The 16,794-nt window shown below is 38.7% G+C and overlaps 1 protein-coding gene across 1 annotated transcript in view; it reads left to right on the plus strand.

Annotated features, from left to right (window-relative positions):
- Positions 1-16,794, plus strand: part of cftr (CF transmembrane conductance regulator) — a 113,209-nt gene that overhangs the window by 79,351 nt on the left and 17,064 nt on the right. The window contains exons 17-22 of the mRNA XM_020525436.2: positions 2,091-2,356; positions 5,023-5,102; positions 6,954-7,104; positions 12,266-12,493; positions 13,670-13,770; positions 13,988-14,215. Of these exons, the coding sequence (XP_020381025.1) occupies positions 2,091-2,356; positions 5,023-5,102; positions 6,954-7,104; positions 12,266-12,493; positions 13,670-13,770; positions 13,988-14,215 (1,054 nt within the window). The remainder of the gene's footprint in view (positions 1-2,090; positions 2,357-5,022; positions 5,103-6,953; positions 7,105-12,265; positions 12,494-13,669; positions 13,771-13,987; positions 14,216-16,794) is intronic.

Here is a 16,794-nt window from a genome sequence, read left to right on the forward strand (position 1 = left end):
AGCCCTCTCTAGACTTCTTTTTTTTTTATTTTTGTTTTCTTTGGGCTGAAGGATAATTTTCTAACCCAAAAATTATTGGAACTATGTCAAAGATTAAAAAGGAAGAAAATCTGGAACAGATTTGTTTAAGTTTTAGGTTTTCTATACATTTTCGTATAAAGTTTCTATTTTAAAATGGTTTAATGCAACATAACACATGTAAGTTCCATAGGGGTAATTTGCTCGAGTTTATTGATCACTCTTAAATACTCAACTGACTTTATACAATGGCCTACTGTAATGAGTGTGCTTCCTGTTTCTCATCATCTTACAGCAATAAACACTAACTTCAGTTATGCTCAATTACTTAAAACAGTAACAACTGTTTGCGTTTGTTTAGGCTCCTTTTTAATCCAGTCATGTTTCCTGAATTTCTTCAGCTTAAATGCATTCTTACATGTTGTTTGAAACCCCAACATTCCTGATCGCTATTCTACCTTTCCAGTAATTTCATAATGGAAAAATATGTACACTTAGACTGTGCCTTGTTAAATGTTACGTGTTGTGTTCTTTTTTAATATGTCAAGGCTTACTTTCCTTAAATGGAAGTTTTTGAACCAATGATGTTCACTGGATAGAATGAAATGAGGGTACTTCAAAAGCTAAAGCTGTGAGGCAGCAATGGTTAGCACTACTGCCTCACAGTACCAGGGACTTGGGTTCAATTCCAGTCCTAGGCAAGTGTCTGTGTGGAGCTTGTACTTTCTGTGTCTGTGTGGGTTTCCTCTCACAGTCCAAAAATGTACAAGTTAGATGGATTGGCCATGCTAAATTGCTCAACAGTGTCCAAGGCTGTGCAGTCTAGGTGGATTAGCCATGGTAAATGTGAAGTTACTGGGATAGGGTGGGGGGGTTGCGATGCTCTTTGGAGGGCCTGTGTAGACTCAATGGACTGAATGGCCTCTTTCTGCACTAGAGGGGCTCAACGATTTGATAAGCTTTCTTCAATCTAATTTTTAAACGTGTCTGATCCAGAAAAATAAGTTTGAGTTGGACTATGTAAAAGCTAGGCTCTACCGGCATTCAGTGGACATTATACACGACATGCTTAGAAAGAAATAATACAAAGTAATCATATCCACAGAGATGGAGTCACTTTGTGCCCTTTTCTTTCAATTAACAGTTGACTTTTGGCACAATGGTTGTAAAGTTAATGCAATCTAGTAAGTGAACTGAAATGATTTCCTTGTTTTTGTTTTACTGGCATTGACAATGATTACAAAAGAATGCCTCTGTAATCTTTAGAAACAGATCAATTAAACATAAAATAGATATATAGGATATTGCACTACTAGCAGTGTGATTACAGACCTCACAAGTTGTGAATGAATTATGAAGTTTTCTCTCATGAGTGAAAGAACAAGAACAATTTGTTCTGTGAGGATTGAATTGGAATTTAAAATGGTTCCGGAACACAGACCCTTTTAAATGCTTTGCTGCATCATCCTAGAAATGCATTTTGTGAGATGGCCTTGACTTGGCCTCTGGATTGTGTTTCTTATAAAATCAATGCTTTTTCAAGATAAAGCAGCTCTTTTATGGTGCTGCGTTTGCTATGCATAAAGCAGCTTTTTTTTACTTTCAGTTTCTTTGGACTGAATCTTAATTTCCTGACCTAAAACTGATTGGAGTCATGTCAAACACTAAGAAGGATACAAATCTAGAGCTGAAATTTAACCTGGCCACTCACTTTCCAACTGGAGCAAAATTGGGCTCGTTTGTGCTGCTAACAAAATTAAAGTTAAGAATGATCAGAAAATGCAGGAATGGTTGAGGTTTCAATCACACTGCTTCACAAATGCCCTTACTCTTAAGGTCATATTCAAAACAGGTGTAGCATTTTTGCCATGCTTGACCATGAAATTATATATATTTAATCATAACTACATTTAGGTTGAATAAATCCAAATGAATTTACCACTTTTGAGTTATTCCTGCATTACAATTTCAAATTGAACATAGCAAAATGCTGACAGGTTAAAAAATAGTATTAACCAGCAACCAGTCTGCTAAGCATCTTTCATAGTGATTTTTACGTTTTCTTGTTTCAGATTGGCGGAAGATACTGGCTCACAGACCAATGACTCCTCAACAGACCTCTCCCAGCTCACTGTATTTTCTAACTTTATTACCAATGGCAGCTATTATTATATATTTTATATCTATGTGGGACTTGCAGACAGTTTCCTTGCACTTGGGGTTATTCGAGGTCTGCCTCTGGTCCACACTCTTGTTACTGTCTCCAAGGACCTGCATAAGCGAATGTTGCATTCAGTTCTCCAAGCTCCCATGACTGTGTTCAACCAAATGAAGACAGGTAATAATTTTATGGAATAACTCCTGATTATAAGCATTCATTCCATTTTTGGGAACAATGTTTGGGGCTTATTTATTAGAATTCTGTTTAATAAAGTGTAAAAATGAAGAAAGATGCCTTTTCGAAGGTACCATTGCAGCTATATGAAGAAAATAATATCACAAATACCCTAAATGTTGTCAAATGAGGTCAAATTCCCAAGATAACCCATTTAATAGGTACATTTTCCTTTTGTTACTGATTAAAGTCTGGCATTCAGACTGGTGTGATTCTCTGCTGACAGAATATAAAGCTAGTCTTTAATATTTTGGTAACGTTATTTTTACCATAGTGAGTGTCAGTATGGTTTAGCATGCTGTTCTATTTGACATATGAAAACATACATCAGATACCTTAATTTGCTTTATCTTATTGAATCATGTTGGCTTTTCAAACAAAAACATTTGGTGGGATCCACTCCACAGAATTGTCCACTTAACTTTGTAATAGCTTTTAAATAAGCAAAGAGGGAAAATTATTATTTGCTGTAAACTATTCAGACTATGTCAATGAAATCATTTGCTGTTAATCCTCTCCTGTTTTTATACATGTCTAATAAGTTTGGCCAATGCAAATAATTTCAAAAATAACAAAATGACATTACAAGAAATTAAGGACTGCAAACAATTAAAAATCAGGCTTTAATCCTTGTAGCAGGTTAACTTGGTAATATATTTAAGAAGTTGATTGATTTAATTGTTTGAGTTTGATTATTAATTACTTTTAGCTGTGCTTTATCTTCTATATTTATCACATAAATCTACCAATGTCCAGAGGGCAGAAACTAAGATAATGGGCAGGAAAAGAAACAGAAACGTGAAATTTACAGGTAAATTAAACTTGACACGACACAAGTGTCACATTTGTTGGCAAATTTGTCTTTTATTCCTCTGACCTGGAATTAAAGTGAAGAGGAGTTAAAGTTGAAAGTGATAACCATTTCAACCATTCTGAAAAGAATGTGCATTCAAAACCAACGTCTACATTTAACAGTAAGGATTATAGTGTGGCAATGTGGGGACCTCTGTACAATATATGATATATATCTCATCTAAATTTACTACTATAGTTGAATTTGATAAACACAGGCTATAGAATTCAGTGATCAATAGCACCTTTCTTTTGTAACTTTGGAAGGAATATAATTTATGTGCATTGGGTGAACAATCTTTTGCTGCTCAGGTGCTGTTGTAAAAGTCTAATAGAAGCATTGCAGCTATATGACCAGAGTAATATCACAAATATCCTAAATGTTGAGATCAAATTCCCAAGGTAACTCATTTATTAGATACTTTTTTCCATTTATTTATGTATTGGCTATTTATGTAAAGTGTATAGACGAATTATGCATTAGCCACCTTAGCAAAATAGGACACAAAGGTTGAACTAAATGATGCAAAGTAGCTCATTTTCTGGATAGTGCGTTGCAAAGTGATGCACTTTCACTTGAATAAGGTGGTTGTGAATTTCACCTCCATCCAAAATATTAGTACATAATTCAGTTTGAAATATTAGTGTAGTACTGAAGGAAGGTTGTGTTGTTAGAGTGGCTGCTTTTTTGATTAAATATTCAACTTCCGTCCTGTTTGCCCACTCAGCTGGAGTTTAACAACCCAGAGGCACAATTTGAAGATGACCTGAAACCCTCATAATGCTTGGTTTACATTTCATCCTTAACTTAATGCCAAAAATAGATTATGTGGTCATTCCTTTGTTGTTTGCAAAACATTGCTGAGCACCAACTGGCTACTTTTATGCCTAGATAACAATGCGAGTGCTGAGTTACCAATTTACCACATATACAGACTGTAAAATAAACTTTCCATCAGTACGCCAGTAATGCAACTGCATTAGAATTGGACTCATAAACATTTAGCTTCATAGGAAGCAATTGTATTGATAATTCTTCTCTCAGTGAAAATAATTTGCTTATCCTTACAAGTACCAATCTTTGGTGGAAATGTTTACATAGCCCTCTGCAGTGGAACCTTTAGCAGCGATAGGTGTTAATGGTGGAAAGAGTATCGACAAGGGAAAGCTGCTGGCCCTCTGAGCAGGGAAGAGTTTTTGGCAGGTCATTAGGAGATGGGTGCAGCCAGAATCCATGGGGAGGGGAAGAAAGCAGGAAAGAGCTGGAATCCAGGGTTTAAGTGTTATGGTATGAAAGAGCCAAGGTTATGAATAGAGCAGCTTGAAGATTCTGACAGAGGCTAGGGAACCAGAAAGTGGAAATGGAGAATACGTGCAGTTGCCAGAGGTCAATCAGTCTGACTGAGCAGCACATCTGAGACCATGAAGCTTCAAGAGAAAGATTCTCCTGTGTTTGGGAGACAAGGTAACATGGTTAATGTAGTATGAGATGTTATCAGTAAGATCTCCACCAACAGAACTCTGCTACCCAGCTGATTAGTGCTCAGGTGTTAAACTCTTGACGGTACCCTGCTGGATCTGGAACATCAGCTGCTCATGTCCATTAAAAATAGTTTGTTTCTCGGACTTTAACTTTTTCATTAATGCATTATAAAGATTCAAAGCCCCCCTGTGGAATAAATGATCAACATTTTATTATCTCTGTGTAGACTGTTTGGCTTATTTAAAATAGTCATTTCATATTTTTTTAATTACAGGCAGAATTCTAAATCGTTTCATCAAAGACACTGCAATAATAGATGACATGTTGCCACTCACCGCTTTTGACTTTGTGCAGGTCAGACAATTTAAGATTAATTTCATTCTAATTTCTCATTAATTTCTTATAGCAACAATTTATTTTTTAATTAGAACATGTGTGCACAGATTTTTTTTATAGTAATGTTATTATTTATACGATAATGTATTCCAATTGAAATCAAAGATTTGGACTAGGTACACAAAAGATGAGAGTTCAGATTCCTCTATTGCAATTTGAGAATTTGAATTCCATGTAAAAATATGAAATGAATGCTGTGGCCAATAAAAATGCTCATAAAGCTGTCAAATTATTATGAAACCTCAAGTGTATAACTAATGTCCTTCAGGAAAGGAAACTTGGCAGTGTTAGCTGGTTTGATCCAAATGTGACTTCAGTTGTTCACCAATGTAGTTGACTCTTAACACGCTCTGATGTGACTCAGCATGTCACTCAGATGCACCAAATTCTTGTATTCTGTTATCATGGTATGAAAGTGACAAACTCACCACACAGCAAAGCAACACACTGAAACTAAAACCAGAAAGCTTTGGATATACGAAAGGTCAGGTCTGAAAACTACAAAAGTACCCAATCTTGGTTCTTCCATCACCATAATCATGTAGATTTTTGTCACTTTGCTGTTTAAAGATAAAGATCAAAATTAAGGAACAGAGCAACAGAAGAAGAAGAATTAAAGGTGGAGAAACAGCAGGAAAGGGAACATAAGGCACAGAAACAGAAATGAAGAGTCAGACAGAGAATTAGCAATATAAAGAAATCAAAAGGAAGAGTGACTGTATTTTCTGATGTAACACGTACTGTACTTCTTGAGAGATAGTAAGGACTGCCAATGCTGGAGTCGGAGATAACGCAGTTTGGAGCTGGAAGATTACAGCAGGCCAGGCAGCATCAGAGGAGTAGGAAAGTTGATGTTTCAGGTCAGGACCCTTCTTTCTCTTGTGTTCCCCCAGCTCCACACTCTGTACTTATTGAGGTTGGCTCGTGAGAAACAAGACCAGATTAATGTTTAATCTGGGTCATCTGTTGAAAGCCAGGATATTAATATAGATCTGGTGATTAACACTTGAGGTATTCTATAAAATATTTATGTCACATAATTATGAATGGATGGATTTTGTTTTGATCTACTAAAACAGAGTATATTAGGTGCCTCTACATGCACATGCAGCACCCCAGGGTGGAAGAATGCAAGTTTTTTTCCTATGCCACTGATTATCTGTGGTATCTCATTGAAACTTACAGAATACTGAGACACCTGGATATAATGAACATAGAGAAGATGTTACCACTAGTAGGAGAGACTACGACCCAAGAGCACAGCCTCAGAGTGAAGGCATGACCCTTTAGAAGTGAGATGAGGAGCAATTTCTTCAGCCAGAGGGTGGTGTATCTGGGGAATTCCATTGCCACGGAAGGCTGTGGGGGCCAAGTCTTTGAGCATATTTAAGACAGATAGGTTCTTGATTAGTAAAGGGATCAAAGATTATATGAAGAAGACAAGAGATCAGCCCTGATCAAATGGTGAAGCAGATTCAATGGCCTAATTCTGTTCCTGTATCTAGTGGTCTTATAGTTTATTATCATTCTTAATTGAGTTGTAATTAACAGCACTTCACATAAAACGAATGAGAAAGAGACAGGGAGTCTTAATCAAATCAAACCCAGATTATCCTTTTGCAAAAGACTAGTGTTCCTGTTTGAAGAAAGTCTCTACACTCTAGCTCTCGGACTCAGCTGATGCAGAATGTTTGGTGAACAGCGAAGGGGGAAAGCCAGGAGACATCCTAACTCTTTGACCCTTACTTTTTGTACATAATATTAATTCTAAGTTGATCTAGGTTTGATGGCTTTGTATTCCATTTGCAGTTGATACTTATTGTTGTGGGGGCCATTGGTGTGGTATCTGTGTTACAACCCTACACTCTCTTGGCTGCAATTCCTGTGGCAGTTACTTTCATCATGTTGAGAGCCTATTTTCTGCGTACATCACAGCAACTGAAGCAACTGGAATCTGAAGGTAAGTGCAGATAGGGTAGATGTAAACATGCTATTAGGATATATTCTATAGTGAAAATGAATCATAATACAAAATGACTTCATGGATAGAAGGTATTGCTTTTAGGACTTCAGGATATGAACTTGATATTGGGTATGCTTGGATCTGTACGTGGTCATTATGCTAGATATAAGGCCAGTTCCAGCTTTTAGTTGGCCTTTCGAATTTGTATAATCAACTTGAAACGAGAAAACCTTACAATGAATTCATTAATTTGTAAACTCAGTTCGTATAATTTATCTCTGCTCTGATTCTTGAAAATAAAGAAAAATAAGGCTAAAAGATTTGATTTTACACAAGGTCCATTCAAACCATGCTAATATTTAATGTTATGGTAATATTTTGTGTATATTTTCTGAAAGGGGGTCAATTAGTACTCCATGATTTGTCTGTTTAATGATTGCTTTGAACAACAGAATTACTCAATGATTGATTTTACAATCTAATATAGTTCTGAAATGGTGTGAACATATTGTACCAGTGCTGGTTCTCTATCTTACTCCCTTCCATAGTTAATTACCTGTGGATCTGACTTCCAATATCTAGATACAATGAAAATACCTCAAATAATTTGAGATAAAGCAATATTGAAATGACCAGAGAAAACAGAAACTTTAATCTCATCAGCCATGTAAGGACTTGAATTTAGGACTAGGAATATGGGAAAGATGCTTGAGTCTATTATCAAGGAAGAAATAGCGAGGCATCTTCATAGAAATTGTCCCGTTGGGCAGATGCAGCATGGGTTCATGAAGGGCAGGTCATGCTTGACAAATCTTTTGGAATTCTATGAAGACATTACGAGCCAGGTGGACAATGGGAACCCAGTGGATGTGGTGTACCTAGATTTCCAAAAGGCCTTCGACAAGGTGCCGCACAAGAAGCTACTGCATAAGATAAGGATGCATGGCGTTAAGGGTAAAGTATTAGCATGGATAGAGGTTTGGTTGACTAACAGGAAGCAAAGAGTGGGGATAAATGAGTGCCATTCTAGCTGGCAGTCAGTGACTAGTGGTGTGCCTCAGGGATCGGTGTTGGGACTGCAATTATTTACAACTTATATAGATGATTTGGAGTTGGGGACCACGTGTAGGGTGTCAAAGTTTGCAGATGACACTAAAATGAGTGGCAGAGCAAAGTGTGCAGAGGACTGTGAAACTTTGCAGAGGAACATAGATACATTGAGTGAGTGGGCAAAGGTCTGGCAGATGGAATACTATGTAAATAAATGTGAAGTCATACATTTTGGTAGGAGTAATAGTAAAAAGGATTATTACTTGAATGGTAAAAAGTTGCAGCATGCTGCTATGCAGAGGGACCTGGGTGTCCTTCTGCATGAATCACAGAAGATCAGAGGATTAGATAGGGTGGACAGTGGGAGCCCTTTTCCTCGGATGGTGATGGCTAGCACGAGGGGACATAGCTTTAAATTGAGGGGTGATAGATATAGGACAGATGTCAGAGGTAGGTTCTTTACTCAGAGAGTCGTAAGGGCGTGGAATGCCCTGCCTGCAAAAATAGTAGACTCGCCCACTTTAAGGGCATTTAAATGGTCATTGGATAAACATATGGATGATTATGGAATAGTTTAGGTTAGATGGGCTTCAGATTGGTTTCACAGGTCGGCGCAACATCGAGGGCCGAAGGGCCTGTACTGCGCTGTAATGTTCTATGTTCTATGTTCTATGAAGGTAGGTCTGCAGGTACAACAAGTAATTAGGAAGGCAAATGGAATTTTGTCCTTCATTGCTAAAGGGATTGAAATTAAAAGCAGAGAGGTTATGTTGCAGCTGTACAAGGTGCTGGTGAGGCCACACCTGGAGTACTGTGTGCAGTTTTGGTCTCCTTACTTGAGAAGGGATGTACTGGCACTGGAGGGGGTGCAAAGGAGGTTCACTAGGTTGATTCCGGAGTTGAGGGGGTTGGCTTATGAGGAGAGACTGAATAGATTGGGATTATATTCATTGGAATTCAGAAGATTGAGGGGGGATCTTATAGAAACATATAAAATTATGAAGGGAATAGATAAGATAGAAGTAGGGAGGATGTTTCCACTGGCAGGTGAAGCTAGGACAAGAGGGCATAGCCTCAAGATTAGAGGGAGCAGATTTAGGACTAAATTGAGAAGGAACTTCTTCACCCAGAGGGTTGTTAATCTATGGAATTCCTTGCCCAGTGAAGTAGTTGATGCTACTTCAGTAAACGTTTTTAAAGATAAGGTAGATATTTTTTTGAACAATAAAGGAATTGAGGGATACGGTGAGAATGGATCTGAGTCCACGAAAAGATCAGCCATGATCTTATTGAATGGCGGAGCAGGCTCGAAGGGCCGGACGGTCTACTCCTACTCCCCTAGTTCTAATGTTCTTATGGAAGTGGAAATATGTATTCTGCTGTACAATTCCAATCATCTTAAAGGTTTCCACAAATGTAAAATGTACATAAGTATGTTTAATATTTCTGCTTTGTTTTCCAGCTGGCATACTTCATAGTTAAAATGTCTATTTCACACACTCACTAAATTCTGATATCAATTGTTTGTCAGAAAAAAGGGGTGAAATTCCTTGAGAGTTTTAGTAGATCAGCAGTACATAGCTTATTTTTGGTGGAAAAATCAGGCAAAGATATGGAAATACTTCCCTGGACTCCCTTGTGCTTTATGAACATTTCCGCGATCTGTGTGCTGAGTTCCAGCTGATTTTGATATATGTAGATACAATTAGTGCTAGTTGCAGGTCCTCTGTTGCTACCATGTGGGGTCTTAGAGGATGGTTAAAGTGCAGCATTCTATAAAACAGATGTTAAATTCTAAGGAGTTTTCAAAGTAACTGTTTCTTTATATCATGCTAGCTATGTATGTTCTGACTGAGCATGATGTCCAGACTGTTGCTGCTCTCTTCAGAATCTCTCCATCATCAAGTGATCATTACATCATTGACATAGCTTCCTATGTACATGCTCAAGGCTTAACCCTTTACACTGCATCTATCCCAAGTCATTGTCGCCGTATGATAGATGACACTTTCAACTATGTCTCTCCACAAAGTCCATTTCACAGGGATAATCTTTGTAGTGGTTTCAGTAATCTTCCCCATTTCATGCAATGTTCTCTTTGTGCCTGTTGCATTTTCCATATTCATTGTACTCTGAGAATCCACATTTCCTCCTCCCATGAATGTTAGCTTTCAGTTTTGTTTTAGTTTTCCTTCTTCGAGTCAGAATAGTTAATCCATCCTGTGGATGGGGTGATTTTCATTGCTGTCAACATGCTCCTCTTTTGTCTGATGGTGATGTTTACTATTTCAAAAAGATAAGAACTCATTGTTGAACCCTTATTTGCATCCTGTCTGCAGTTTCTAGCTCAGTCAGGTTATGCAGTATGTGGCATTGGTTAAAGGCAAGTTTTGCATTCTCCATACCATCTCTCTGATTTGGAAAAGTGATTTTTTTTTCTAACTTGTTTGATTCCCTTAAAAATGTATTCATTCATGAGATGTAGACATCACCGGCTGGGGCAGCATTTATTGCCCATCCCAAATGCCCTTGAGAAGGTAGTAATAAACTGCCTGCTTGCTCATTTAAACCTATGAAGGGTAAATAGACTCTCAGTACCATTAAGAAGGGCGTTCCAGGAGTTTAATCCAGTGACAGTGAAAGAACAGAGGTGTGTTTTTGAGGGAAACCTGAACATGGTGATGTCCCCATATGTCGGCTACACTTATTCTTTTAGGTGATAAAGGTTGTGGGTTTGGAAATTGCTGTCTATGGAACTGGTGAGTTGCTGCAGTGCGGCTTGCAGATGGTACACAATGCTGACACTGCATTACTGGCGGAGTGAGTGAATGATCAAGAAGATGAATGGGGTGCGAATCAAGTGGCATGTTGCCCCCATGGTGCTGGGGTAGTTATGTTGCTAGATCTGTTCAAAATCTGTCCCCTTTAGCACAATGGTAGTGCCACACAACACGATGGAGGCTCTCCTCAACATGAAGATAGGGCTTCATCTCCACGCTTCGTTTCTATAAGATCGATGTAGTGGTCACTGCTACCAATACTGTCATGGACAGATGCATCTGTGAGAAGTAGATTGATAATGTTAACTAAGTTTTCCCTCGTTAGTTCCCTCACTACCTTCCATAGACTAACACATTTGTCCCTTAGGACTCAGCCAGCTCAGTTACTATTTGTGTTGCCAAACCACTCATGATGATGGATATTAAAGTCATTGACCCAGAGTACTCTGCTTGCTCTTACCGCTGTCAAACATTCTTCCAGTTGATGGTTAACATGGAAGAGTACCGATTCATCAGCTGATGGTAGCAAGGAGATGGTAAGTTATAACCATTGGCAGGTTTCCTTAACAATGTTTGACCTGATGCCATGAAATGTCACGGAGCTCAGAGTCAATGTTGAGGAATCCCTGGAGAACTCCATCCTGACTGACTACTATTGTGCTGCCACCTCGATCTGTCGTGACAGTGAAACAGGACATATCCATGGATGGTAATGATGGTGACTGGGACATTGTCTGTAAGATATGAGTTATGAATATGAGTATGACAGACTGTTGCTTGACAAATCTCTAGGACAGCTCTCTAAATTTTGCTACAAGATGTAGGTAAGGAGGCCTTAGTATGATCAGGGTGGCCATGTTTACCATCATCATTTCCAATGCCTTGGTCAATGTTGGGTGGTCCATTCAATTTCCACCTTTTCTTTAGACCTTGCAGTGGTTTGATACTTGTTAATGAAACATTTAGTGAAGCTATCTGTGGGTTAGGTGTGTGTGCCAACAATGTTCTTTCCTTATCTGCTTATCCCATGGTTTGGTGCTAAAACGTGCAGGCTGTGATGCCTTTTAAAGGATCTTTTTGGATATACTTCAGTTTGTATAATCATTTTACATGAGTGTTATGCCAATTCTTCCTCCAATGGTAATGTAATTGAGTTAAGCCTGTAAAAAGTGCAAATACCTTTGTTAATTGCTAGTGGGTACAAAATACATTTTGATAATGTAACTGCAACGTACCATGTGGAAATTGTCTACTATAGATTAGGTACCAATCCATCATTAAGTACCACACTAATAACATTCTCTGTGTTTGCATCTGTTTGGTTACAGCTCGCAGCCCTATTTTCAGCCATCTCATCACATCCTTGAGAGGACTGTGGACAGTAAGAGCATTTGGCCGACAGTCTTACTTTGAAACACTTTTTCACAAGGCTCTGAACCTTCATACTGCAAACTGGTTTCTCTACCTTTCAACACTGCGTTGGTTTCAGATGAGGATTGACATTGTATTTGTCCTCTTCTTCATTGCAATTACTTTCATCTCCATAGCAACACACAGTAAGTTGAGATGAAAAGAAAATGTGCAGCACATCCATCAGCACCAAACCGTATTGATTAATTAATAATTCAGGTGTGGGCCTTTCATCAAAAGCTTGTGAACAAATTTAATTGATGTAATTGTAATTGTCCTTTATAATTTTGTATAATTGACGCAATGATTGAATATTAATAATTGCAGTTGGAGTATAATAGTTAGATGATGACTTCTACTTCGGGCTTCAGTTCCTTATTAAACTTTTTAAAATAATGCATGCATGCAAGTAAATATTGGCTTGAAATGCTCACATCTGGATGTGAGTATTGCGATTTACCCTCCAACACCTGCCCTTTGATTCTCCCAAGTCCTGTCTTTAGTGAAGTTGCTGAAAAGCCTGGGTGAAGAGTTCCGATACTAGGAGAGAGGTTCTGCAGTTTCTCCTCAGCTTAAAATAAACCCTGGGGTCCATATTATTAATAGATGACGGTTGAATCATTACATTGTTTTAATCTTTGAGGTTGAGACCATTATCACAAAGGATTGCTCCATATTAACCTATTCATTGCCAAATAGTGCCAATCAAATTTGTGAAATTTGCAGTCTCCTCCTGACCCTATGTTCCCTGCCTCATGTCTTTAGAAAGGAGAGGATAGACCTTCTCCCATGAAACCTGGCTTCAAAACTGTATCCTAGCCTAGTTTCAAGTGATAGTAAACTCTCACCAAACTTACTGTCACTAATTTTCAGGATAATTAATTGTATTAATTAATGTCTATAAAATACTGGTCAGTGTAGATAGGAACTGCATATAAATTATTTTCTTGCCTGAAGTCACAATTTGGACTATTATGCTTATCCTCTTATGTAAATAAAAGTTTAATGTGACTCGTTTAATAAATACTGCATCAAGGCTTTAAACATGACTGCTTTCATATACACAATGATACATAGCCTCACATAGCACAGAAGGAGGCTATTTGGCCTATCTTGTTAACAACATATTTAACATGTTAAAGATCCTGAGGCACTTCACAGAAGTATATTCAGACAAAAAGACAACCTAAGCAAGGATATATCAGAAGGGGTGCTTAAAAGATTAATTGACAAGGTAGATCTTAAAACTGCAATAACAGCTGAGAAGCTTAGAAGGGGACATTCAGAGTTTTATGAATTTACAAGTCAATTGTTTTATTTAGATGTCGGGGAAGGAGAAGTTGGAATTATCCTCACCTTAGCCATGAACATCACAAGCACTCTGCAGTGGGCTGTCAATTCAAGCATAGACGTGGATAGTCTGGTAAAGGATATTCGTAATTTCACTTGCCATTGTGTTTGCAATACATCACAGTGCGTATTATACTACTTACAAACTTAATAATTAAAATTTGCCAAATAATTGAATTTGGTGACCTAAAATTTTTTGAGTTTAAGTGATGGTCATTCATAATTCAGAATGGATGGAACCTTTAGGCTTAATAACTTATAATGTCCCTTAAAATTGTTTTTGTCTCCAGATGAGGTCTGTAAGTCGCGTTTTTAAATACATTGACATACCCCCGGAAGGATCTGAAACCAAGAACCAACGTAACCCCTCCAATGTGCTTGTAATTGAAAACAAATATGTTGCCAATGAATGGCCCTCTGGAGGCCAAATGATGGTAAACAACCTTACAGCCAAATATACCAATGATGGACGCCCAGTACTGCAGGATCTCTCCTTCTCAGTAAATGCAGGACAACGGGTAAGGAAGTAAACAATCCATTATAACACAAGAATACTCTCTTAAACCAATGTTCTTTCATGAATAGAATCATAGAAATTTACAACATTGAATGAAATTGTAATGATTGTAACAAGGTCAGCCAGGTGACCCCATAGAATATGAGTTCCCTGATTGGGGCTGTTAATCTGGTCCAATCAGGGAGCCATGGATGACAGATATAAACAGGAGTGTCACACATCCTGTTCACTTTGAGGGAGCTGGATCAGTGTCAAGAACTCTCCATTTGTAAATAAATGGTGACTTGGTGACGGGATATCAGCCTCTGTAGAGTTATTTAAGCGACAATGAGAAAAAAGCACACTCCTGAAGAAATTTGCTTGCCACAGTCACCTTTGAGTTGGGACAAGCATTTCTGGCATCATGGCGTCATTTGGGAAGCTTGACTAGTTCAATCCTGCTATCGAAAACTGGGCCCAGTATGTGAAAAGAATGCGTTATTTTTTTTTTTGGGCAAATGACATTGGGGCAGACGAAAAGCAATGAGTAATTCACCTGATAGCTTGTGGTCCTGCAGGTTTTTTGGTCATTAGGAACGCAACTTTCCTTGAGGCACCAGATACTAAAATCTTTCAAGAATTGATGGATGTAGTTAAGGAATATTACGACCACAAGCCCCCTCCAATTCTGAGATGCTATCAGTATTACTCAACAATTCAAGAACCAGGGGAATCCGTATCAGGATTTTTGACTAGGTTAAGACAACTTGGAGAGGCATGTGACTTTGGTTTAACCCTTAATAAGATGCTCAGTAACCAGTTGGTATATAGGATTAATGATGTAACCATGCAAAAATGCCTACTAGCTGAAGCCCAACTAGACTTCAAACCGGCACAAAACTGAGTTTATCATTGGAAAATGTGGCAAGTAGAGCATATGAGTTGCAGGGTATTCCAATGGAAGTGGACACCTTCGCCATTGGGGTTGATGAGGATTCCCAGAAGTATGGTACAATTAATACCCATTAGGGTTTGTACCAATATATGAGACAGCCATTTGGAGTATCATCCACCTGTGCAAATTTTCAGTAGACAATGGAGAATATTTTACAAGGTCTACTCCAGGTCACCATTTGTCTAGATAACGTGCAAATAACAGGGGAGACCAATAAGGAGCACTTAGATAACTTGGGCATTGTCCTTAGGTGTTTCTCCCAGGCATATGTCTTAGAAGGGAAAAATGTGTTCCAGGCACCAAGTGTCCAGCTCGGACTAGGGTCAAAAAGACCGGGTTACACCTGTTGGAAGATAAATTGAGGGCACCCCAGCTACCACGTCTATACCAGAGCTTAGGTCTTTCTTTGGGCTGGTGAATTATAACATAAAGCTCATAGTCGCCTCCATCCTGACACTTTTGCATCAACTCTTAAAGGGTCAGACTTGAAAATGCCACATAGCCAAGCCAAAGATTATGGGGAAGTGAAGAAACAGTTTTCATTCTCTATGGCACAACATGGTCCGAAGTGAGATCTGGTATTGACTTGTGATGCCTCCCCATATGGCATCGGGGTAGTGTTAGCTCACAGTTGGCCCAATGGAGAGGAACACACAATAGCCTATTCATTCAGGACTTTGGCTAATGCAGAGCGTAAATACGCCCAGATAGAGAAGGGAGGTCTGGCGGTCATATTTGGAGTCAGGAAGTTCCATCAATAATTTTATGGATGTAAATTTGTAATAACGACAGATCACAAACCCTTGCTAGGTCCGCTTAAAGAGGACAAGGCAGTGCCACCAGTAGCTTCAGAATGAATTCAGCAGTGAGCTTTAATGCTGAGTGTATATATTCACAAATTAGAACGTCTGGGATGCCAAGTAACAAATGCCGATATATTGAGCTGCCTCCCACTGGCATATATGCCACCAGTGGTACTGCCACTTGAAGAGTCTGTAATTGTTTTAAGCTTTCTGGACACACTTCCTGTCACAGCTGGCAATTTCAGACTTTGGATGCAAGAAGATCTGGTCCTGGAAAAACTGAAACAGCTGACGGTGATGGGGGAAACCAAAGGGCTATCACAACCAGAACCAAAACCTTTCTGGACCCAGAAAGACCAGGTCAAAGTAGAGGATGGCATATTATGGAGAGCAAGAGTGACTATCCCAAGCAAAGGTCACCACCAGACACTGGTTGAACTCCACCAGGGACATCCAGGGGCTTCCAAAATGAAGATGCTGGCGAGAAGTAATGTCTGTTGGCCAGGATTGGATGTAGACAGTCACATTGGTGGGGCAGTGCCCGAGTGCCAACAAGAACAAAAATTTCTGCCAGCAGCTTTCCCACATTCGTGGGAATGACCAGATAAACCCTGGACTTGGTTATATGTTAACTATGCAGATCTTTTCATGGGTTCAATGTTCTTAGTCATTGTGGACACCCACTTAAAGTGTTGGACATGCATAGAGTTCATTCATCAAACATAGGGATGACGATAGAAATATTGCGTGCATCTTTTGCAATACATGGACTGCTGGAAGCTTTTTCTTCAATTTTTTTAATCATTCATGGGATGGGGGTGTCGCTGGCCAGGCAGCATTTAT

Source organism: Rhincodon typus, chromosome 18 (assembly GCF_021869965.1).
Source record: "Rhincodon typus isolate 14 chromosome 18, sRhiTyp1.1, whole genome shotgun sequence".
NCBI lineage: Eukaryota > Metazoa > Chordata > Chondrichthyes > Orectolobiformes > Rhincodontidae > Rhincodon > Rhincodon typus.